We start from the raw sequence: 26,790 nt of genomic DNA, 5'->3' as shown, positions 1-26,790 counted from the left end.
TGTGTGACTGTAGCCCTACTTTTGCTTAGAAACTGTCTATGTCATCGCGCAAGTCCGTTAAGAATAGTCCATTCCAACATTGTGGAAAGACTACCCACATGAGGGAGCTATGGCCTATTCAAGCCTAAGTAAAAGACGGTTAACTCACCTTGTTTCTCCTACTGACTTGCCACCATTGTTGTTAGTCGGCTGCATTTCAAGTTGTGCAAATCAGCATGTTCTGAAGTATGGCAGGAACTCAAGGTAGTCTCCAATGTTCATGAGTAATATGTGTAAATGTGTTTTTAAATTACCAAACTGGTGGATCTCACAATGATAGAAGTCTCGCTGAGTTGCCACAATGGCCTTATCTGTTATTCAGTCTTCCATATGTAGCCAGTTTGCGGGAACATTTGTTGTTTTAACATACGTCAGTGCTTGCTCAGCTGAATGTACATATATTGTAGCAAAATTTACTGATGAATTCTGATTGATACATGTACATGTACATGGTGCTAAACCACTTGTTGTGATACACAGTAGATGCCAATTGATTACATGAATGCTGCCTCTTAATTGTCACTGACAGTTCTAGCTAAAGTGGCAGCATGTTCAACAACATCTACACTGTGTCATACTTGTAACCGGTTATGAAAGCCTGTTCAGTGTTTGTGATTAAGTACCTGGTTCTATATGTGTTAATGTATTTATTTGTATTTATCAGCAATGAAACAAGTCATTACACTGGTGCAGCCAATGCAGCTCTCGCCGCAGGAATAATTGTTATACTGTGTTTCTGTTCATGTTTATGGAAAATGTTTAATTTATCTATGTAACTTATTATAAGGTATTGTTGTATTATTGTGCAATATCATGTTTTACTGTCTCATAGAAGTGTGTTGTTGTAGATGGGAGTATGCTGTTTGAAAACGTGTCAAGAGCCGATGGAACAAGTGATCTAGCCCGTCTCTTGAATGGAGGACAATGCCATGTTTTAATATACAGGTTTCCCATGTTCAGAGCAAAATAACAAACTGATACATACTGCATAGACAGGTGCAACAAAATACTTAACTTCCATATGTGCCTAACAGCCAGACCTGTGAACAATCTTTACTGTACATCCAACAGATGAAATTTCCAGAGAAGTGTTTCAAATGCTCAATTCTCTACCCTTTAAAAGGTAATGTCACCTATGCATCTGTAAGGAACTTTATCTCAATTCTGTTTGATTACATGGAAGAATCAGTTCATAATATCATTCCTAAACCTTTTTGTGGAGGTGTGTTGTAAGCATGTTAATGCTCTCAGCTTTCTCAGCATAATCACTAAAAATAGGTGACACCAATTAGATTTTTCTTGGTATTTAGATTTTTGCAGAACATCAATGGGTGGAATAAAAAGATGCCTCTTGTGAAAGACTGAATGCTTCATGTACCAGAATGTTATTCTCCAAGAAGAGGTTTCGGTCAGGGGGGTTTGGTGTGAACACGATTTTTAACGTCACCCTTTACAAAGGGAGGCAGACATCGAAAGTCATGGGCACTCCTAACCCCCTGATCGAAACCTCTGCTTGGAGAATACCAGATCTAGAAAGTCAATACACAATTTCAAACAATGAATTTTGCACTTTTAGTACATGAACAAAATGAAATAAAAACATTTTTCAAGACTAGGAAGACAAGGACTTTCTTCAACTGTTTGTACTAAAATATGAGGATTTTGTGGTTGATTAAAATCTAAGATTTGAATGGTACATAATTATGTTTTTTTTTCCAAAAAAAAAGTCGGCTTATCTGTGAACCAAGAAATCAAATTGGTGTGGCCTAAGGAGCCATTAAAAAAAAGAGAAATTTGACCTAGCACAGTGATGATGAAACACACAGGTGTACAGTTATTTTCCAGGTTACTTTATATCCGGTGGGTAACATTCAAGACTGCCCACACCAACTGGAAAGTGGCTTGGTGTAGCATGTTATTCCTCCACACATGCCTGCGACTAGTGGTAATATACACCGAGCACCATCACTATAACACCCATTTCCACTAGAGCTGCAACCGCTGAGCGACCAAACATTCGACTGGTCGTCCAACAAATTTCATAGACAATGAACGATTTTTAAAAGTTTTGTGTGTTTTACACCAGAATTTTACATCATGCAGCATAGTATTCCAATTATAAAACCAAGGCTCACACAAATCCAATGATGGTCGCTTAGTGATTGCGGTCTAGTGGAAAGGGGGGCTCACAGGAGCCTGGGACTCTGCCATGTGCCTGCTCCAACTGACACTCCCTTACTGTAATCAATGTTATATCAGGCTTCTATGGTGCCTCTACACAGCAATAGGCTGTTCCAGGGAAGGTTTAAATCTGATGTTGCATGTGAGAGCTAAGCAAGTCCCTGTAGTGGCTGTGGTGCACATGATACAATCATTACTAAGGCATGTAACAGGCCTACCCCTGTTGCTACCTGTCGAGAGTTATCTATTTAAGGAAGACTCGTATATATGGATATCATATGACATCATAGGATGTACTTTCAGAGCCTTTAATGACTAGTCAGTACAGGAAATACAATTTAAGAAATAAATAGCTATCATTAGTTACCCCAAAATCAATCCACTTCTACAAAGTACGGTGAAAAAAATTACAAGTACTACTGCCCATTTTTAGTGAAATTACATAGTCGTAGTATTATCAAATTATAATGATTTGCGACCCTCTTCCTCCTTACAGACATTTTGGACAACGTCAATCTTTTCACATGATTGTGTGCACTTCAGTTGTCATGGCAACCTTAATGTTAGTCCCATGGTCCTTTCTGGCATGCTTTAGGTCATATGGTCCATGTGTAACACACCAGGCATGCATGCAGTAATGCTCAATCAACAGAGTCTCCCAAAAATTTTATATAAAAATACCTACAGTTTTGCTTCTGAGTATCTTAATGTCATAAATGAGCAACATTTCTTTGGCAGTTATGGACGATACATTCCGTTGTTAGTACACATGGCTACCTACAGAAATGCACCTACAAGTAATAGAACCTCGACCACTTCACTGACATTTTTAGCAAACAATCGGGAACTTCCATAACCGCCAGGCAGACTTGCTTCCTCAAGGCCCTTCATATACTTGGCTAAAAAATACCTCCGCCCCTGGGGTGTCGCCAAAAACATTTGTATACACACACACAACACTTTCAAAATGCTGCTTTTGATTGGAATGGGGGGTGGCTCCAATAATGTCACTGCACATTCTACTTTCATTTGCCCACAGAGTAGTAAGGTCCAAAGGAAAAATTGTTCTGTACAGTAAAAGTTGGGAAAGGGAGGGAGTGTGGTAGGTACATGTAGATGCCTGGCGCTTTGGGAGTCCTATTATTGGAATTACAGAGACAAGCGAGATGGGATTTTTTTAGTACCTCTCCATTCTCTCTGCCACAAAATGTTGGAAGCCAGGCCCACTGTAAGCTGGAATCCCCTGTACAGTTACACATGCTATACCTTATAACCCATGTAGAGACTAGCACTGGTTTACAAAGTTTTACAAATTCTGGACAAATCTTCTACCTTAAAAAACAAAAAGCCAACTGCATCTGAGTGTCCTTCCTTGAGTGTCAGAAAACAGACACTTCAGAAAATCAATGGAAAATTTATCTCAGTAACATTAAAAAGCAGGTACTATGTGCAAGAACTGTTCACAACAAGTCAAATGAGGCATTGACCATTTTTTTTGTACTATTCATTATTTTTTTGCTGTATTAACAATTGGAATTGTTCCCTGTTTTTGTTTCAGGCTACCACATCTGCATACAAACCAAGCATCATCCCCACTTCCTTTGGTGCAGACTCATGCTTCATTTTACATTCTCTAAACATTTGGTTGGGTGCAGTCAGCTTACATCTTTCGGATTATTTCCATCAGAACACTGCAAATCTTTACAGAAGCTGGCAAACTAAAAATCACACTACCCTTATAGCAAGTGTATGTCTAAAAAGTATGTCTTGAAAGTAGTACAATGTTTGCCAAATATATATAAAAAGCTGGTAAAAGGGTGCCATTTTTTCTCCACTCCACAACACACGTCACTTCGGAGCTCTGTCCACCTGGAAGTAGGGATGCTGTGGCTCAGTAGTTCAGGACAGGAAGTACCTATACAGGTGATGCTAAAAACAGACCATCAAACAGTATACAGAGCACCTGTAGACATCATACAAACACCTTGGCCAGGGCGTCCGCTCCTGCACTGGCAATGTATGGCTTCGAAGGGTGGAACGCCACGTCGAAAATGGACTCGTCAAACTTCTTCCGATGAGAGGTGATCTCCTGTACACAGGTCTTGCTATCCAGGTTCCACAGCCGGATGGAACAGTCATGACCTATGTGGACACACAAGTTTGTAAGTTACTGTAAAATGTATGCAGTGATTTAATTTCGTAGGGGGGTGTTGGTGGTAGTTTTTAGTTCACAGTTTAAACAATAGGGTAGCGGGCAGAAGACAAAACAAGCATTTTTGCAGTGGTTTTTAGTTCGCTGCGAAAAGGTCACTGCAAAAACTGCAAACTTAAAACCACAGCAAACTTCAATACATTCACAGTAGCTGTAGTGTATCCTTGATCAGCCTAACATGCCACACTTCTTTTGCCCATGATGACAAATCATTCTATCCAGAAACAGCTTGATCTGAAAATCAGTGTATTGCAGATACATGTGAGGAATGCTTTCTTCTGTTATCTTTGCTGAGGCCTTCTGCAGACTAGACACAGAATGTATACCTACACCTACAAAATATGACCAATACTTGTAGATAAAACTACAGAAAGACTTACTTCCTGACAGCAGGTAGAGGCCGTTGGGGTCCACAGCCAGGCTGGTCACAGCGTCCAGGTGGGCCACCATGGTGTTCACCATCTTACCTGCAGGAGACAGGAGACATGCAAATCACACTTCTATATCTTCACTGGGCTTGTCAATTGGGGGACGTCAGTCAGCTTATAGGGTTAGGATCAATACAACATGGTGTATTCCGTATCACCCAGGTACCAGCCCGACCTGTTGTATGTCATACCCATCCCAAAAAACACATATACTTCAATGCAAAATGCGCCAGAAGTTTAGAAACTTCTGTGTCCTTGAACAAAAAATTACAACAACATTTACATGAAAACATAGAAATTCAAAATAAAAACATGAAAATTCACATTTTGGACGGACATCCAGCCACTCTCTCATTGGTCGAACTGCTAATTGTGATGGACAGTTAGGATCGGTCTATTGGTGTGGGCTTTTATGTGATTCTAATATACCGACCTGAATTGTTGTCAAAGAATTTGATGTGCCTGTCCTCGTGTGCTGTGATGGTGATGGGCAGCGTGGGGTGAGCCACCACTCTGTTGATCTGGCACGACACGCCCGAATCTGGGGAGGGGGGCAGCAACATGGTCAGCAGAAACTCAGAATTATTAACAGCATTTTTCTACATTTCCATTCCTCATGTCCACAAACATTAAAACGAGTATTTCTACATGGCTAATGATTCAGGTGATATTTCTCGACAGAGCTTTCACACAGTATTGACTAAAATCCTTTCAAGCATCTACTTGCCATCAGGGCTTTTATAGTCATGATAGCGACATTAAAAAAAAAGTATGCCATAAGGTACCAGGCTTTTAGCTTCAGGGAGACCAGTCTTCCCCAATGGGCTCTATAGATTAACAATTAACCGGTAGCTTTCCATGTCAATCAATTTCACGCTGTCCCAGTGTCTGGTATGAGGAAAAAGCAACAGTTGCAGTGTGTATGTGCCTGGAACAAATGTACATGTGTATATAATTACCAGGGAAACAGCGCATCCTCTGGGAGTCCCCTGCAAAAGTGGGGCGTCTAATTTCTTTGTTTCCCTTAGTGAAGGACGTCCAGAAGACGCCCAGCTAGCTAATAGCCTATTAGGTACAGACTAACTTTGTTAACTTCTATCTTAATTCAATCAAACCACAACAGTCCTGCATGTTAGCTTGTGTCGTACCTGAGCCTTGCCTGGCGTCCAGTTTGGCGACCGGCTGTGCGGTCTCCAGGTCGTACAGCACGGCGACCGACGAGCTGTACGCCGCCACCATCTGACTCAGCTCGCACCGCACGAAGTCCACGGACGTGGGAGCCCCGTCATCTAAGGGACAGGAGATTGGGAACATCAACGCTAAACTCATCGCGACTCAGACGAAAATAGTTCCGGAAAACATTACTCATGAATCATGATCCAACACAAACCCAAAGGAAATGGCTTCTCTTATTTCTGTCATACCCACCTAAAAAAAAGAACACATTTTAATTCCAAATGCGCCAGACGTTGAGAGAGTTTTGTGTCTTCGAACAAAAAAAATGTTAACAACATCGATTCCAACCTCTAAATCCGGTATTCCAATTTTCGACAGCGGCGCAACCAGCACACTTGAAATGCAAATTCTAAATAATCTATGGAAGCTCGTGCAATAAAATAGGATGGAACACCCTGATCGAATGTTATCCCAGCCCAGGTATTAAATAAAACTGAGAAAACATGAGGTACAACTCAAGATATGACAAAAATCGGATACAGATCAGTATATTACAAATTAAGCATATTTGATAAGCATTATAAAACATTAACGGTGACAAGAAGTATTACAATACGAGTGCAACATGATTAATAACATACTCAACAAGATTGGCAACATAAAAAGATGTTGTCATGGCGACGGTGGTCTCTGTTAACGTTTTCGTTTTTAGCCCACATGCAAATAAGGAACTCGCATAAATCATATCAGTCGATCACCTTCTTTACCAAATTAACACAAGTTGTCCAATGTATGAAAATCTTGTTTTCACAAAAAAAGATATCGTACCATTTCCTCATAAATTATGTAAATGAGGCCCTCATATGCAAGATTTGTGTCTAATAGTGGCCACATTTACTTAAGTTCCAAATGGTGCAAAAATGAAATCCCCATCATTTACCACTATGGATTTATAGTATTTTGTCATAAATTATGCAAATTACGTATTAATTTGCATAATTGATATGTATCGATATCTATCTCTTTCTCAGTCACATATGTCATGTGTTTGAGAGTCCTATAATAGAATGCAGCTGATTTATTAACTGTCCTCATTAATTATGCATATCAGATATTGATTTGCATAATTGGCATATGATTATGTAAATCATCACTTAAGCTATCTACACACCAAAAATTATGATGATCCGTCATCCCCTTCTTGCGTTATTCTCTTTCAAAGTTTGAGTCAAAATCAGCTCCTGCAGTTCCAGAAAAAGCCGCTAAGGGGTCCAAATCTACAGGACATATTTCTTTAACAAAGAGCTATCCACCACTTAAAAATCATGACTAAAGCACGTTCAGAAGACGAGATTTGAAAAGTGAAAGTTCCCCTGCAGTACCATAGAAAGTCGCTAGGGGGCCCAAAATCCAATCATTACATGGTCTCCTGCAGACCTACCCACCTACAAAATATGAAGACAATTCATCAAAGCATTCTTGAGTTATCGTCCCATGGACCTTCACATTCCTGTACAATTCCTAGAATTCTTGCAATCTGCACACAATATAGTAGAAACTTGGCTCGCCCCTGAGGCGTCGCCAAAATGAAAACAGATGAAGTAAAGGATTCCCCCACCTTTCTCGGCAGTGTAAGTGTTGAGTAGCGGGGACTTGTTCTGTAGGCTCCATAACCGCACCGTGCCGTCGGACGAGCATGACAGGAGTTGCTGTTTGACGGAGTGGATGGTCACGCCCCAGATGGCATCAGTGTGTCCAACCAGGGCTTGGCCAAGTACTGTTGGGTCTGCAGAACAGGAGTTAATGACTTTTAGCACAAATGGAACTTTTTGTATACTCTGGCACAAGAAAAAGATCATAGTACAAGACAGTGTGTTCTTTCACATCTTCTTCTTTGACTTTGGAATTGACTTTGGCATTCTACGACATAAGTATCTGTTTTTCCGAAATATCTATTTGCAATTTACAGCATACATTTTCTCATTTTGCAGCTAGCCGAATCGTTTTAATGGACAAAAATTGATACGCGTGCGGATGTCATCCATATAATCAAATCAACATGGCCTTATTTGTAAGTGGCTCCAAACCTGTAGAAGCTACAAACTTCTGCTACTGTTCTAAAATCTGCATTAACTATGTGTGAGATTTGTGTCATGGAACTTGGGCGTGGTAGACCGAGGAAATCTTGGATGGAGTGTGTCGAGAAGGTCATCAAAGTGTGCGGCCTCACCAGTGTGGACCCGCTGGACAGAGCTGCTTGGAAATGCCAAGTGAAGACTAGCCGACTGCTGCCCACCCATGTGCCAGGGACCCCAGCAGCAGTATAATCAAATACTGGATACTAACTACTACAACTACAGTCTTTTAATAACTACTACTACTACCAACTACTGCTACTTCTTGATTCTTACCAAAAGCATCATAAGGGTCAATGTTGGGGCTGGGGATGTTCCAACATCTAATGGTGGAGTCTGTACTGCCACTGTAACACTGGTCACCATTGGAGCTCACACACAGGCAGGTCACTGGGCCTCTGCAACACAACCAATCAGCAACGGGATTACTTTAGCACCATTTCAAGGGAAAAATTACTTCAATAAACTCAAGGTTTCTATTTACAATAAACCATATCTAAAGGACTAGATGACTGGATGATGTAACAACATTTGAACGACCAAAAAAAAGGATGACCATGACTTAAGTTAATATGACAATAATCATGTCTTAAATCGCTACAGAAAGCTTGTAACCCTGGTTGGTGGAAGGACTACTCACGAGTGTGCTCTGAATGTGTAGATTGGCTCCACATCTAGTGAGGCACTCCTGCAACGATAGATCAACAGGTTAAGTCATCTTCCCAATAAAATCACATAACGGCTGACTGACATAGATACTACAGCTACTGCCAAAACAGCTACTAGTCAAAACATTTGTGCTTAATAACATTCAGGGCTCAAAAAACTGGGTGCATGTACACCCGTGCGCACCCAAAATTAGAGCTGTGCACCTAATTTTTGACTGTGGGTGTACCTAGATATTTTTGTAGGCTACAGAGTAAAGGCACTATTGTACACTAAGCATACAGAATATTCTTGAAATGTAAGTATCAGAAATAGCAAATTACCCCTTTGTTGTACTTTATTTGATGTATCACTTGTTTGAAATTTTAAGGTTAGCTATAGAATTACAGATTGAAGTTCTTAAGAGCGTTTTGATGACATTCAACTCTATTCTATGTGGTGCACTCAGTATATTCTTTCTGTGCACCTAATTCTTTTGGGTTGGGTGCACCAGTGCACCTATTTCCAAAAATGAATTTCAAGCCCTGACATTACATAGTAATCAGTCTGGCCAGTCAGATATTACTGTATAACCTCTCATTTGTTGGCAGCAACATATGATATATGTAAATGCATTTATCTTTATGTTTTTTTTTTCACTTCATGCTACAAGGGATAAGGAGTTTTCGTATGTGAAACAATTCTATGGTTACCGTAGCTTATCGGTAATGCACATACAGGGTATCATGCCTTTGTGGTTGAGAGGTCCTAAAGAAAACAGCACTACAACTAAAGAGGCTCACTTTTTGGCTGGAACCGTTTTCTGTAGGTTCCACATCTTCAGGGTGTGGTCTTCTGACGCGGTGATCAGGACAGGCTCGATGGGATGGAATGCCAGCGCACGGACCGCATCAAAGTGACTACAGGAGGGGAGCAAGAAGGACATAAGGAGCTTTTCCCAAAGGGCATCACCAAATGTCTATATGACATCAAAATAATTTTCTGATTACATTGTATACATGTTTTATTTGTTAACTGTAACTTAATTTTAGCTGATTTAACGGTCACTAGTCAACAGCTAAAATTTCATCATCTCAAATATTCAATCACTAATATTTGAGACAGTAATGTTTGTTCCCACTGTTAAAATTAAGTGCCATGACCTACTCCATTTTCCCCCAACCGCTATATTTTCCTGCCGCTATATTAAAGCGATTCACAGTATTCAACAACAATGATAGCTTAACTAGTAACAATGAAAAATTCTTACCTTCTTAATGTGTACTTTGGATTCCATGTTTTCCTAAACGCTTCTTTTGTTGCTGCTACCTGTTGGTTGTACAAAAATACAGGAATAGTATCAAGATTATACGAGTCATGTTGTAGTTCCCTACAAACACAATTCAGCATTTTGGTCTCATCCTGCTGTTTCATCCATGACAAATGTTACAACATTCTGGTATCACCCAACTGTTCTGTACATTACCGCAATTTTATCTCATCCTACATTCTGGTGTCAGCTTCTGAGATTAGCCATGCTAGTTTGAGTAGTCGGTGGAGTCTCCACAGAATCAAGCAAGTCTCAAAGTCCTTTCTACATCAACAGCTTCTTTCTATGGACTTATGAAACACTCACCCTGACATGTCTTTACCTGCAAATGTCAACACACAAGCCTTCAAAACTAATGTTTACTGCCATCTTCTAGCATAGTCACCTATAGCTGCCAAAAACGTAGTTCAGTGCCCAGTGGTCTCTAGGCCTTGCACTGAGCAATCTAATTAACCTTCCCCCCCTGCTGCCTAACTCTGTAACCAATAGGGAATTGGGTGTCAAACAACTACTTCAGAGTGCTAAAGGTTAAGATAAAAAAAAGAAGAGATAAACAAGTATGGTGTTGTGGTTTCTTACATCATACTGAAGGGGTTCCGCTTCATTGGTTACGGTCAGTCCTGCCAGGTCGCCAAGTCCGAGCGCTGCTTCCAACGACTCCTCTTCCGGCCCACCTACCCCTAAAACTGCTCTTCTGGGGCCTGTGGGGGAAAGTACAGTTGAGAGTGAAAGTTATCTAGAAGCAGTTTAGCTTAGTGAACTCAATTAACAGTTGAGCTAATCTCCCACTGGTCATGACAGACAGTTCAGATGCTATATACATTTAGAGGTTCATTGTACCGGTGAATTTGGCTAGCTGTTTTCGACAAGGACAGTGTCCCTTTCCAGTAGCATGTATGTTGTGTAAGTGACAACAGCCGGGATTCGAAGTCATTGACTGCTTGGTCCAGAGGCAGGGTCACTACCAACTGGACTACGCATGCTACTTAACCACAGTTACCATCACTCTAATAGTAACATGTAACAGAAGCAAAGCTACATCAGATGGATGTTTCCTAGGCATGTGGGGCACTGACAAAGTCCATGGAAAGATTACTGGTGATAGAAATCAACAGAGGATAGCAAGAATGCTTCTTCAGGAGGGGGAGAGTAGAGTTGGATATCAACCCAAATGAAGATGGGCATGATCACCAGTAGCGGACTCAAAACTCTTTTGGACAACCGCTTGGGGGGAAGAGAGCCAGCATAGATGCCAGAGCTATAAATTACTCTTCTGATAACCTAACCAGAAGAAGTTTTCCAGACATACCTTCTTTCCTTGGTTCATCCAGAGGCCCCAAGTCGGGGTTGTTGATTGCACTCCTTGGGGGGCCCCCGGCGGGCATAACAATGTCATCGTCCCCACCCAGGTTTGCCAACATGGCTTGGAGTGTCGAGCGATTGGGGCCTGCAAAATACTCAGCTTTACCAAATGCATCTATCCAACCATGATTTCTTGCACACATTTTCATTACCTTTACACAATGTAGACTAGATGTGAGCAAATTGATTTAATTTTAACATGCTGGCATACAGTGTCTACTTTTCTATTGGACCAGGTTTGATTTTTGAGTCCATAACTTTGAGTTGTATTAAGACTAACAAGTTTTAAATACATTAAATTACCATCATTTGTCTATTATTGTGTTATATTTTACTATTGAAACACATCAACTTCCGAGAACCTACCTTTACTCAATATGCCTGTATATATTATTACTTTGTTAGTATTAAAACCACAGAGTTTTCTCTTAAAAAAAGTCTTATTGTGACTGGTATTAGTGTTTTCATTTGCATATACATGTACAGTAGACATACAGTTTTACCTACATCGAACATGCCACAACATCTATTCTAGTCACACAAAAAACAACAACATAAAAACATAGGATGGAAGGCATAACAACAGACTGAACAAAGGACCGACACCTAGACAAAAACTTACGCTTAGCTCCTTTCTTGGTCTTACGTTCTTTCTTGAATTCCTCCTTGAGTTTGTTCAGTAAGTTCTTGTCCATGGCCCATTCTTCTGTTGTGGGGGACTTGTCTAATGGGCAACACAAAAGTTTGGAATGTATTTTCTAACTTCGAGAAATATAGCATCAGTTAACATCAGGCTTATAGCTAGCTTTTATAGAGAGGGCATCCAAAAATTGGGTGTGGGAGGGGGGTATGGTGATCAGATTTCCTCAATGTTTTCTATTGATTAACAATCAACCAGTAGTTTTGAATGTCAATCACTATTTTCATGCTGTCCCAATGTCTGGTATGAGGAAAAAAAGAACAGTTGCAGTATATGTGTGTGGAGAACACATGTTCATGTGTATGTAATTACCAGGCAAACAGGGTGTCGTCTGGATGTCGTCTGCAAAATGAGGGTGTCTAATATCTTTGTTTTCTTACTGTAGGGTATCCAGAAGACACCCCCTGCTAGCTAATAGCCCGGTTAACATTAAAAACAATTTACACTGCTTTGGGCTTCTTGCCCCTGACTGGAAACAAAGGCATATCCTTGTTTGCTTAGCTCCACTATTTGGCAAATTTCAAAATGCAGCAACAGCGTGTATACATGCAATATGATAAAGGAACTGCACCAAACACAAAGCTGTTTGTATGGCATAAACAAATTGGCAATGAAGCATAAACAAATGTACACAATAAGCTAGTCCACACTTTGGAGTGTGCATGCGCAGTTTGACGCATTGTGGGTAATACTTCAAAGTTGAAGGCGCCTGGCAATATATAAAGAATGGCCAGGGGCCTTCAATTTTGACATGTTACCCACAATGTATCATACTATGAACTAACTTATTTTCCTCGCTCGACTGGTTCTACCACTGTACTCTGATGATGGTGATGATGATGATGAGGATGGGAATAAGAAGGGCAGCACCTTACCTAGCCCCCACTCGGCACCGTCTGTGCTCTTGGCCTCACCTGCACCCTCGCCTGCCTCGGATACCAGGAAGTCAAACTCTGCCAGGGCCTCTTCTGTCTCTGGGTCCGCCAACACATCCTCCATTCCTGCCAGGCTCTCATTCTCCATCATCTGTTACAGTTGCAACAAAAAAAAAATATCATTCTCCATCATCTGTCAGAGTTACAACAACAAAACATTCTCATTCTCCATCATCTGTCAGAGTTACAACAACAAAACATTCTCATTCTCCATCATCTGTCAGAGTTACAACAACAAAACATTCTCATTCTCCATCATCTGTCAGAGTTACAACAACAAAACATTTCATTCTCCATCATCTGTCAGAGTTACAACAACAAAACATTTCATTCTCCATCATCTGTCAGAGTTACAACAACAAAACATTTCATTCTCCATCATCTGTCAGAGTTACAACAACAAAACATTTCATTCTCCATTATATGTCAGAGTTATAACAACAACACATTCTCATTCTCCATCATCTGTCAGAGCTACAACAGCAAAACATTTCATTCTCCATTATATGTCAGAGTTATAACAACAACAAATTCTCATTCTCTATCATCTGCCAGAGTTACAACAACAACAACAACACATTCTCATTCTCCATCATCTGTCAGAGTTACAACAACAAAACATTTCATTCTCCATCATCTGTCAGAGTTACAACAACAAAACATTTCATTCTCCATTATATGTCAGAGTTATAACAACAACACATTCTCATTCTCCATCATCTGTCAGAGCTACAACAGCAAAACATTTCATTCTCCATTATATGTCAGAGTTATAACAACAACAAATTCTCATTCTCTATCATCTGCCATAGTTACAACAACAACAACAACACATTCTCATTCTCCATCATCTGTCAGAGTTACAACAACAAAACATTTTCATTCTCAATCATGTTTCAGAGTTGTGGTTTATTGTTTATAAGATCTAGAAGAATTTCCTAAGTACAATAGACCTGTAAATACTGTACATAACATGAATTTTTTGTCATGACCAGTGGAAAATCAGCTCTTCTGACTGATCTGAGTTTATTGAGCTAAACTGGTTTGAGATCACCGTCACCTTTTCTTACATCATCACTGCCCCATGACGTGATAGTGCGCAGCCATCTCACCTGTACTAGCGCCTTTTTCCCCTTTTCCCTCCTCCTCCTCTGCTCGCGATCTTCCGACTCGTCATCCGCCGCGCCGCCGTCCTCCTCCCCGTCGCTCAGGTTCTCCTCGTCCTCGTCATCCACGGCCTCCGACGACAGGAAGTCAAACGTGGCCAACACTGACGCCTCGCTGTCAATCTCCGGTATCCCCGCTCGCTTCTTCTCTACTGGCCTGGAGTAAACACACACACAGTGTTAACCTTTAGCACACTGAAGTAGCCGTTTGGCACCCAATGCCCTATTGGTTACAGAGTTAGGCAGAAGGGGGAAGGTTAACTAACTGTGTAAACTATAGTTGGACTGTAGTCTTCCGACTGTGCAATCAATCCTAGCTCCTACGGGAGATGATAGCGTCTGCTGGGCACCTTTGACCTGTTACTGACGTCACACTTCTGTACAGGTCACGTGACATAGGTTTCGGGTCATTTTGTAACTCGAGAAAAATCAGAGAGCTGATCGAAAACTTGTTGGCAAGCACTTAATCACTTTGTGCGCAGAAAAAGTGTCTAGAATCTTCATACTTAACAAGACCACAGCATGTCCACGACTTAAGATCCAAAAAAAGTCTTGCTGCAGTACAAAGGTTGGTCACCAGGAGGCCCACAATTGACTTTGACCATGGGGTTCACAAAACTTTCACACGTACCAAGTATCATCGCAATGCACCCAGGGGTGCTAAAGATTAAAAAAACTATATCTTCATTTTGCATGGGGCCTGATTGGGGGGGGGGGGAGTAATTATAGAGAAAGAGGACTAATGTCCAATCAACCGTACCTCCTGTCTGCATCTCTGCGGGCTTCCCTCTCCTGTTCACCGTTCACGAGGACCTCCCCAGCCTCGCCGTCCTGTTTGGTGGACTCGTTTGGCGTAAGGCCCAACAACGTCCGCACGCGGTTCGATCTCACGTCTAATATGGTGTCTGAATAGCCTATTTCTTGTAAATACCTGAAGAACATTGACATCAAGAAAACAATGATGAGTCAATAGTTTAATGGAATGGAAAAGTACTATAAAGATGGTTTTATAGACAACACAAGTACATGATTAAGCTATTCTTAAGTAAAAGGCATTAAGATGGAATTTAATATTGAAGATTCACATCACAACAACGTTCAATATGGGTGTTTCGGACCTGGCGATAATTTGGTTATCACACAGGCTTCTACTTTTATCACAAAGGCTTCTATAGAATGCATTTCAAGTGTGCCAGTTGCGCTGCTGTCGAAAATTCCACTACCAGATTCGGAGGTTGTGGTCGATGTTGCTACAACTTATTTTTTTGAGGACACAAAACTCTCTCAACTTTCCGCGGTCAAGCAGGTACCTTGGGGCAATACCGAATACACCGCATTGTATCTATCAGTATGACCTACAATGTGTATAACGTGTACTGTAACATGAAAGTAAAAAGGAAATGAACTCACTGTCTGAGTAGCTGTCTGCCTTGTCTCCATGTCACCTGACTGTTCTGTGACAAGGGTGAGTCTGTTTCTCTCTCTTCATCTGATGTTTGGGGAAAACAGTGTTAGCATCTTGTTTTAAACATTCTTTGTCAAGCCATACAGTATCACACTTGAAATTCATTTTTGGGTATAGGTGACTGACTAACTTATAATTGAGAACTGCTATCTGTTATTCTATAGCTTCAAAATCTTAAACAAGTAATACATCAAACAAAATACAAGAAACAGTATATTGCTTTTTCTTTCAAGAATATTCTGTATACTACAAGTGCACCTTTACCCTATACTTGCCTACAAAAATATCCAGGTGCACTGGTGTACCCGCAGTCAAAAATTAGGTGCACAGCTCCAATTTTTGGTGCACAAAAGTGCAGATGTACCCAGTATTTTGAGCCCTGATACTACTGGAGAAAAGGGAATCTAGTACCTAAGGGTGTTATCATATTGGTTTAATCAGTCTGTGTCAAGTAAATATTTGGGCCATATACTACTGAAGTGGAAGGGATTCTACGGGTGGGCCAGGGTACACCTTTTAGGGTTTCAACTAATACATTACAATCATATGAAATACAGCATATCATAAAACATATCATCTTGCTGATTGGAGGTTTGTTTTGTTGTTTGTTTGTTTGTTTGAACCTTTGCTTATCCAAGAGAAGCTCAAATCGGTCAGCCTGCAGGTTGCTTTTCATTGAGATCATTTCTACTTGTTGAAAACTGTACAGACAATGATGCTAAAAACAACTGACCCAGATTCTCTGAGTTGTTGGCAGATTTGATACATCTCATGGGAGGTCTCTTAGCTTCATCATTTAGACTAATTAACATGCAGTCACAGTCATTGGACAACTTTTTTTTGGATGTCAGATTTTGAGGGAGGCTCCTATATATATAATGATTTATTGCATATTTGTCATCACAAAAACCGCTGAATTTTGTATGAAACACCCAGGACTGTCTTAAGAATGCCCTCAATTAGTTGTTATAAACTTATCATACAAGGAATGTGACCAAACCCTTTTAGGAAACCCTTATAACAGATCCTACAACACATTGGATTTGGATCCTTAGCGAAATTTGCATTTTCACAAAGCAGCAGGTACCTCCTTACAAGTAAAAGCAATTCAAAATTTGTATGGAAATCATATCCATGTGGAAAACAGTGTAACAATAGACCAATCCCATAGTCTTTCCAAACCTCACAAGTCAAAACATACAAATGCAAAACAAAAACATGGACACATCAATGTACTGATGTAAACATACGTGCCTTTCCACTAGATGGCGATTGCTGAGTGACCAAAATCAGATTTGTATGACTCTTGATTTTTATAATTGGAATATAATGCAAGATGTGAAGTTATGATGTAAAAGAGCAGAAAACATACAATATGCAAAAAGATTTGCTCTCTCTCTATGAAATATGCAACCTGTCAAATCTTTGGTCGCTAAGTGGGTGCAGCCTCTAATGAAAAGGGGATGTTACTAGTCAAACTGCTATTTTGATAGACAAATAAATATCATCAGGACCTAATGACTATATTCTACAACATGGTAGTACAAAATCTGGTGTAACTAACCTGAAGGAGGGGTTGGTGGTCTCATTTCCCCCTGGTTCAGTTCTGTTCCGTATTTCAACTTATGGTATTTTGCTCTGTGGAAGAAAGAATGCAGCACAGTTGAATCACTACAGCTTGTCTCTTCCGGAGTAATCTACCGTAAGTCTCTAAACTTTCGGGTGGTTTTTATTTTCATGTTTTTCGCATTGACCTCTTCACTACGAATTCGAATATACGTTTTCAATTACTTCTGTACTACAGAATTGTTTTAACCATGAATTCAAATTACAGCGCAAAACCTCCTTTTCCCTCCTACCATAAAATAAAACCACAGCGAAAATAACAGAAGTTACAGTACTCTAATCTATCCTAGTCCCTAAGGAAAAGCAGTCAGGAGGTCTATCTTGATTGACTGCCCAGCAAACATGACATCTTGTAGAACTAGAACCTGTGCGACCACCTTTAGAAGATCACTGCCTGATCATGACAACCACTTTTTGCTTGGTCTCACAAAATTTCACACTTGGGACCACCAATGGACATTGATTATGCTAATCAGGACGGTATTTGCATAATCAATATGATAAGAAAACTACAATAGCCCAATGGTAAATGACCAGAAATTCATCATATTTGTGACATGCATGTTATGTACATTTGAGCATCATTGGATATTCCTTATGAAAATTTGCTTAAGTTTTATTTATGAGACACTGATTATTGGCAAAGGTATGGAACTCTAACGCAATGAAATTCGGCCTGAAAAAAGTTCTCATGATGGTCACCCTTATATCATAATATGTCATCTATAGATTCACTAAAAGAGTCAACCAACATGTGGATATAACTGTTTTGCTTTTAACGATCACACTATAAATCTATGGACCACAAAAATTCTTTTTGTTTCTTCTTTGTGACAAAAATAAGTGGCACATCTTTAAAAAGATTTTGAGGTAACTTTGGAATGCATCATACTAGAAGCAGTAGTAGTAGTAGACACAATAGATTAAGACAATCTTTACAATTAGGAAAGAGTGACTTACCTCTCTTGTTTGAGGGCATATTCTAACATTTTTATCCTTCGGACCAAGTCTCTCTTCAAATTCTCTTGACCTTTCCTTTCTCCTTGTAAAAAAGCTATCCGGGCCTGCAAGTAGAAAACAAAACAATTATCAATCAATCCATCAATCAATCAATATAACAATCAATACTCAATATGTTGATTTGATTATACAGATGACATCCATGAGCACAAAAAAAGAAGATTTGACCATACTGTATATCGTACAAAAGAGCTGCAAATTGAGCAATCACATTCCGTTAATTGCAAAAAATATCGGAAAATGGATACTAATGTCGTAGAATGCCAAAGCCAATTCCATAGTCAAAGATGTTGTGAAAGAGCAAAAATGTAGAATCTACTATACCCTGTGTCTTTTTGTTCAACCTTCCTGACCACTAATGTCATAATAGAGGCAACTTTTTTTGCCAATTTTTTCTCTTGCATGCTTGCATCAATTTTGGGGTTCCGAGGAGATACAATCTAACCAACTTTCTGCTGGTTATTATTGTATATTATCACATAGCTAGATGGCGTCGACCAATCAGAAGCCTCCATTGCCCATGTGTTATGGGGCCATAACACACCCGGGCTATAACACACCACTTATTCCATTTTGTAGAGGGGTGTCTTTTTTATTAATCTTTTTCTTATCCTTGTTCAGAAAAACACATTTTCTCAAAATTCACAAATTCTTCTTAGAATACGTGAAAAAATGAACAAATTTCAATTTGAGTGAAATTTAAACGAGAGGACTAAAAACAATATTTTTCACACCCCTACCGAGAGAGTGGAACCGTCCGCAGACGATTGTTGCAAATCTGTCGGGCATCATCACCCGCCCCACAGTTTTATGTCGAGGAACTAACAGAGGCCGACTTTGAGTCAGTTTTCGGGTCATGGGAAGTTGTGGAAGACGCCCAGGAACATGCTTCAGCAGTTTAGGGGCAAGGAAGCTGACGAGTGTGACCAACAAGAAGCAGCGGGCACACAGATTCCCCTCCCCACTCATCACATTGTATTTCCCGAAGTAGCAAATCTTGGCAGACAAAGAAATCGCCCATGAAACATCCTACGTTTCTACCCAAGAGGACCACAGGCCGGTATGTTCACGTTTCTGAGGGGTTTTACCTGGCGAAAATTATTATTATTGCCGGCAAAGTGATGTCGCCTTGTTCAAAACAAACGCCCCCCTCCCCAGGCCAGGGGAACACGTAACTTCCTAGCATATATCCCCAAACCGATGTGTTGGCATCGTAAGAATTACGGTCAAAATCGCCCAAATTCCTACAAGTTTGTACCTACAATGATCTCGGCTCGATATGTGTACGCTTCTGTGGGATTTCTTTTCCGGCTTGAGCAATCCGGGGAAACTACAAGCAAAGGGGAGGTAAACATGCACGATTCTTACCACACCTAGGCGTCCAACAACCCGTCAATTTGTAACCGTGTGGGCTCGAAGACAAGTCACCGCTTGTTTACATTGGATTATATGAAGCTCATATGTACAATGGATTGATTTTACATGTATAGTATCAAATAAAGAATCTATGTACTATACAGAAATTTGTCTCTCTTATAAGGGTCAGTTTAGATAGGCTATGTGATAATAACGTTAATGACCCGCCTGTTCCTCGGTGTATATGGTGTCATAACGCCTGGTCATGTGCTATAACCACCTCATAAAACCACCTCGTTCGCTTCGCTCACTCAGTGGTTTTATTCGGTGGTTATAGCACATGACCAGGCGTTATGACACCATATACACCTCGGGGCGGGTCATTAACCCTTAATTGTTGTTCAGTTGGGTGAAAGTCTTGGCCATGCAGCCTTGTGTCCTCCCTCCCACCAGAATTTTCACATCTCTCTAGAAGCTACAAATGTCGGCTTGACACATCAATGACATTGAACTGACCTTAATTTTTTCAAGCTTCTCCTTAATTTTTTCAAGCTTCTCCAAACATCTGGCTGTTCTTTTAATTCTAAATAATATCATAATAACTAACACACAAGTCTGGAGTTTGTAACATGTATGTCACATGTGTGCATATATAATTCTATACAGTTAGTAGCATGTACCTTGGCCTTTGCTTTTGAGTATCAAGTCATAGTCCCCTATCTAGACATGTTGAATTCATTCTTAGGAGTCACTCAGCGAGTTATATTATGCTTTGATAATGTAGGCTTCATGAGATTAAGAAGGTTATAAGAAGGTGAAATAGTGGGTTGGGTACATGTATTAGATTTTAAAGATGACATGTAAAACAACTTGCCTTATGAAAGAAAACTGAAAATATGTCTCTTGAGCCCCAAAATTCCATACTTCTATATCTGATACCTCCACTAGATCTACATGTATTCACTACACATTTTACAGATTCGAATATTGCAAACATATGAACATGGGGAAGAAATATGGCCAATGGTCATCATGCCTTCTCATTAAAAAATAATGCTGAAATCTTTCCCAGGCTTGAATCATCCAAATGTGATTTAAGGCAATAAGGCCGATACCTGCATGAGAGTTTGTCTGTGTTGGTATACTACATAGCATTAGTTTAAAAACATAAGCTTCAGGTAATGCCTGGAGACCTTTAACCTATTTATGTATGTGTTCTGTATCACCCAAGGCACCAGCCAAAGGTCGGATGGCGATCTGACCTGCGGGAGGGCTGGGACCGAGGGTGATGCGGAACACACCATATTGTATTCTTTTTACTTAATATAGTGCTTTATAACGAGAAAACACACATTTCAATTCGTTTTTTTACCTTTTTCCTCTCAGTATATTACCTCTTAACAATCTGATTACTGTAAATCTTGAAATGTACACAGTGATTTTATTTTTCGCAGTTTTTGCAGTGACTTCTTTAATTGCAAAATCATAACATCGTGCGAATATGTGTTTTGTAATTCTAATGTACTACAAAATTGTCTCAACAGCAAAGTTAAAAACATCCTTTTCCCTCCTCCCGTGAAATAAACCACCGCAAAAGTAAATGTATTTACAGTATTTACAGTTTATCAATGATGTCCGTGATGACTGGATACACCGGATGTACATGTATTATTCATAACAGTATGTCCATTCAGACTCAGTTAGTAGAGTGAAATTTGGCAGATTCAGATAAAATACATTAATACAACATATTATATGGGTGCTGTCTTCTAAGTTCTACCTGTATTGTACACATTACATTCTGAGGTACAACAAAAGTATACTGTAAATGCATTTAAGTTCACATGGTTTTTATTTTGTGCTAAGGCGAAAATGGAGTGTTCGCGGTGGTTTTAAGTTTGCGGCAGCGCTATAGTCACATACTGCTACAGTATTGGACAAAAATGTTTGCGATGGTTTTAAGTTCGCTGTGAAATGGTCGCTGCGAGAACCCGCGAACATAAAACCGCCGCAAATATTTCTGCATTTACAGTATTACAATCTCTGCAAAGACAAGGACTATGCCTGCTAACCTGCTCAGGTACAGGTACGAACCTGGAATTCTGTACATGTACCTGAACAAACAAATACACTATTCTAGTGGAGACCTTTTCACACTGTGCATAGCTACATGTAGATCCCTATTTAAATGGTGACAATTTTGACAATATAACAAGTATGATGTTGAAAATAGGGAAACATTCTAGGTTTTGCTTTGAGGTTAAAAATATGTAAATCTGGCACTAAAATGACAGATGACCACATATACAACATTATCTAAGACTTCTATGTCATGAAGAAATAACAATACAGGTACAGGTCCAGTACAGGTACAGCGGTTTAGGTACAGGACCTGTACATGTACCTAAACAAGTTAGGTCAATTATCTGTAATTTAAACATGTAGCCAACTGTCTTTTTTAGTGGTAAATTGTCATCTTTGTACAAGGATTTATGTATTGGAATCTCAAAAGAAGTCTATTTGCAAGTTTTCGTCATTTTCAACTGTGAGGTTATCAAAATTGTCATCTCTGTCAAGCGTGTATCTTCAGTCTAAAAAATGGTGTCCACCACTAGTGTTTTAGTTTGTTTAGGTACATATACAAGTACAGTAGATGTTCAGGTCCGGATTTATGGTACAGGTATGGGTCCAGGGTTTAGGTACACAGCTCTGCTTCAGGTAGATAGGTCCCAAAACTGAAATGATACCTAAGCTTAATTACAGTTCAGTACACACATGTCATTTTTGTAAGGAGGTCCAGGTAAATTTTGAGCACCAAAAAAAGTTGGAACAGTCCATTCTTTTATGTTCATGCTCCTGTTAGTAATGGTATGGTACAGTTTCCATGGCAACGTGATGGCATAATTATAGATATTAACTTCAAAGAAACGTAAACACAGAAGATAATATGAAGTAATGTTGGAGGGCTCATATATACTGAGTTACTGCAGTCATCCAGAGCATTGATTAAGATTGTTACAGAATAGATGCCCTTAGTTACACAATGTTCTGTCACATCTATATGTCGTTACAGACAAAGCAAGAAGTATTGATACGAAGTGATTTTTTTTCAAGCACAAGCTTATGTATGACTATGAAGAGATCTCTGCAGTAGAAATCGTCTGTCACAATAACATGGACCAAAGAACATAAGTGTACCTTTTCATTCAGACCGGCAATTTTGACTAGTTTACCATGGATATTCATTATTATCAACCTGCTGTCCATAAATTTTGAACTAAAATAAATGGACCCTACAAAATAGTACTTGGTATGTACCAGCTATAACTTCCGCTTAAGTATACAAACAAAACTGTCCAAGAAGAACACTCAGGGGACTGATAAAATCTTGTCTGCATTGCTTCTGGCTAATATTGCAATGTAAACACTCCAACGTCTTTTTCTTCACAAAATTGATGGTGCACTATGATATCCACTACGTCATAATATTTACCTACTAGATATGGCTGAATTGACTTCCTTATTTTTGTGTTACATTTGTAGTAGTCTATACTTAAAAAATGAGTGGGTTTTTGAGCCAGGTTGCCCATGTTGCAACCTAGGGCAAATGCTAGGTTGCACATCCAAATTTCAGGTTGCTCCAGCAACATTCACCGATTTCTTCAAATTAAGCTTGTATGTAGCGTGCAATACTACTAATATTTCAAAATATAAATTAGATGGTATTTTGTTCCCATTGACCTAACAACATCTTGTTTAGCCGAGGGCAGTGTGTTTTCGTCTTTTTCAGCTCAAATTCCACGATCTATGAAGGGTTTTGGATGGTTGAAAACGAAAAAGTATTGATTTCTTTATTTCAATTGAAGATTTACCGAATTTTATGAGAGTGAGTCAGTGACACTGTGTTTTTGTGAGCTTCCAGAGCTCCGATTGAGATCTTTGGCTCAAAATATAAGGTTGCACACTGCACTACCTGGGTTTGGAATTAACTTGCACCAACCGAAGTCTTGTTGCACTGTGCAACGTGCAACCAGGTATTTCGCACCCTGAAATAGAGGGCTTAAAATACTTCTTTTCATGATACATATGATATCAGAAGTTGTCATAAATTTTAGTGGAAAATTGGAAAAACCATCTGCAAACACACAAGCTGTGTGTTCCATATATCTAAAATCTAGAACGTTTTATGTAAATTTCAGGTGGGTTATGGGAACCCTGTACATGTAATTTGTAAATGCCACCTTATGATATGAACTAGGGGGTAGGACCTACAAGGTGCAGGTTATAATGCCAAGAATGCTTGAGGTTTCAGGAACATGGGTAAAAGTCAAGGCTACCACTGTGTGATCTAGTTTTGTGATGATGCAATACTTGCATCAAGACAGCCTACCCCCCCAATACTGTAAATGTTGACATTTTTGTGGTGTTTTAATGTTCACACCTCTTCACTGCGAACTTCAAACCGGTACAAAAATGCTTGTTCAACCTTCAACAAACCTTCCTCCTTGTTTTAACCGCAAACTAAAAATCACCCAATTTTCTCCCAAACGCAAAATTGAATTCCCACAAACTTTTACAGTATATTACATTGAACGACCTGTCACACCTAAACCATTCATATCTTTGTCTAACTGCCGTTTGAAGCTATCTAATAATTTTGATGACGACAGGTTCCATTTGGTAATAATTCACAGGAAAAAGAGTTTTTAACAGTCGTTCAAGCAATTGCATTCTCTGTATGGGATTGAAAACTTCAAAATAAAGATACAGTACCTGTTATACATACAATAACATGATATAGAAAAAGAGACAAATTGTATTATTTTGACATCTAACTCTAAGGGTCAGAGTAAAAAGTTTTTTTTCTGTGTGTATAAAATCTCAACAATGCATTGACAGGCTACTACATTGAGTAATCATTGATTAGTTTTCATATCACAGTAAATGAAACACGTTTTTGCTGTTTTTGATCACCTCGCTTCAAAACAACAACAAAACCAGAACATTGGAACATGATAATGAATAATGACAGCATTGGTACGAAGTACAGTACATGTCAAAAATTATGTATTGTTGGGTAAATCAAATCATCGCTACTTGGCTGCAACATTAACAGTTAACACTAACAGGACTGATTTTCACATTCAAAACTATAGGATATTATCTGACTTTCAAGATATCAACAAAAATCACGTCTCTTTGCATGTTACGTCATGACTACTTCTTAACATACACCGTTACAAGTTACAGATCCAACCCTTGACAAACTGAGCTTTGGACTTTGATTGTTATTAATTATGTTCAGGTGATCACAAAATTTTCCTTCTTTACAAAATGGGAGTCCCCACGCTATCTCTTTAAATCTAACACGGGTTCTTAAGAAATCATGAAGATGAAATATCAATTTTGATGAGTAATCTCACACAGTCATACTGTTGTATTAAGTTCTTCAGAAAGGAAAAGTAAAGAATGCCCATATTTGGCGTGTAGGGTCTTGGCACAAGGCGCCTGATGTGATTTCAATCGTCCAACCTCGCACCAAATTTCCTTCCCTCCTCGCCCAGCGATTATGAGATCTTGTAGTTGGTAAATAAATAATTCATCGCGGACAGTGAGTGAGCAGGCGAGGACGGGACGAAAGCAAGGCTGCCCCAAACAGTTTTGCGATAAAGAGGGGATATAATATGGGCGGAGTATGTTAATTAGCTTGGTACACATTCGTATCACAACACGGCCTTCCGACAAGTAAATATGCTACAATTTGCTGACTTAGACGCACTCAAACGGTACATATTGGGTTCTGTAAGAAATCTAAGCAGCTCTGGCGTGCGCATGTGGGGAAGATTGGGGTACAAGTGGCTGTAAAATGGCAGAAATTTCTGTGGTGTCACACTAGTGACAGGAAGCCATGTTCTATCCAACATGGCGGCCTCGCATATACGTACTGGACTTACTGCAACTGTGGAGGGAACTAACCCTTTAGTATGAATCCTACCCGGCGGTCAGGGATTTCACATCATAGCTAAGCCTGTGAAGATCACAAATAAAGCCTCTAGGAGTGAATAAAGTGTGGTTTCTTACTTGTAATTCAGCGCGTTCAACTTCCCAGTGAGCCCTCTCCATCTCAAAGCGGGCCCACTCATGTTGGATGAAGTGAAGAATACCCGGTATGGAGTACTTGGTCTGCTGCGATTGCTCGTCTTGGAGAGTCTGTGGTTTGTTGGGAATCATCCCGGGTTGGTTAGAGCCCGGTGGCACAGCGTGCGGGTTGCCAGTCGAGCCGTCGTCCATCTGTGTTCCAGAGAAGAAGAGCTTTTACTCGATGGCCGCCATTACAGGGTGCGAGGATTCCTCTCGCGGGGCATGCCGGGACGAAGAAGTAGTATAGGGAGAGATATTGGCAGTAAATGAGGGGGTGAACGTATATGTGAGGGTAGAGACTGCGATCTGGCAGAATTGTTTATTGTTTATTTGGACATAACAGCAACAAGTAAATCTTGCTGCAAACAGTAAGGAAAAACAGTTTCACCTCAATTGCGATTAATTTTTTGATAATAGCTGATCATGATGCATTTCTAACATTTATAACGCCTAACTTATGATCACTTTGCGGCATAGCGCCGTAACATTCGTTTTCCAAACTATGTCGGGATTGGGGATGTGTCGGCATTAGGACCGTTCCCGTTACATGTACACATACATAGGCAAATAAGGTCAAACGTAGAAAAAAAACCTAATCATTATAGATAGATAGATAGATGAGGAAAACCAACAGACTAACTAAAGACCACTAAAGAAAAATGCAATCATATAGGCATGTCAAATTTTACAGAAGTGACAGAAAATCAAGTTGCATATTTCATAACTAAGAAGTTGATAAACAAAGGTACAAAATACTGAATACCAAATGTTTTATCATATAATCGCCGATTCTACCCGTAGAGATCCCCATTGGCTTCGACAGAAGATCCGAGGAGGATTCTGAGCCTGGAGTCCAGCCTTATTAGCTTTCCG

At 39.8% G+C, this 26,790-nt stretch overlaps 1 protein-coding gene across 4 annotated transcripts; it reads right to left on the bottom strand.

Moving 5' to 3' along the window:
* Positions 1-949: 949 nt before the first annotated feature.
* LOC136432547 (striatin-3-like) lies at positions 950-26,150 on the bottom strand. Of its 4 annotated transcripts, none has more exons than XM_066423911.1 (19): positions 25,858-26,150; positions 18,361-18,464; positions 17,339-17,412; positions 15,720-15,798; positions 15,070-15,240; positions 14,256-14,466; positions 13,084-13,234; positions 12,131-12,232; positions 11,456-11,593; positions 10,726-10,847; positions 10,087-10,145; positions 9,620-9,736; positions 8,812-8,859; positions 8,448-8,569; positions 7,655-7,822; positions 6,009-6,149; positions 5,294-5,401; positions 4,813-4,899; positions 950-4,362 (listed from the first exon to the last, which is right to left on the bottom strand). In XM_066423911.1, exons 1-19 carry the CDS (start codon positions 26,065-26,067, stop codon positions 4,193-4,195), a joined length of 2,382 nt encoding a protein of 793 aa, XP_066280008.1. In that variant the 5' UTR covers positions 26,068-26,150; the 3' UTR covers positions 950-4,192. The 4 variants fall into 4 exon arrangements, with proteins under 4 accessions (XP_066280008.1, XP_066280009.1, XP_066280011.1 ...); XM_066423912.1 differs by having other exon boundaries at positions 12,155-12,232; XM_066423914.1 differs by having other exon boundaries at positions 13,123-13,234.
* Positions 26,151-26,790: the final 640 nt, after the last annotated feature.

Source organism: Branchiostoma lanceolatum, chromosome 4, assembly GCF_035083965.1.
Source record: "Branchiostoma lanceolatum isolate klBraLanc5 chromosome 4, klBraLanc5.hap2, whole genome shotgun sequence".
NCBI lineage: Eukaryota > Metazoa > Chordata > Leptocardii > Amphioxiformes > Branchiostomatidae > Branchiostoma > Branchiostoma lanceolatum.
This window is presented reverse-complemented; position numbering and strand designations above follow the sequence as displayed.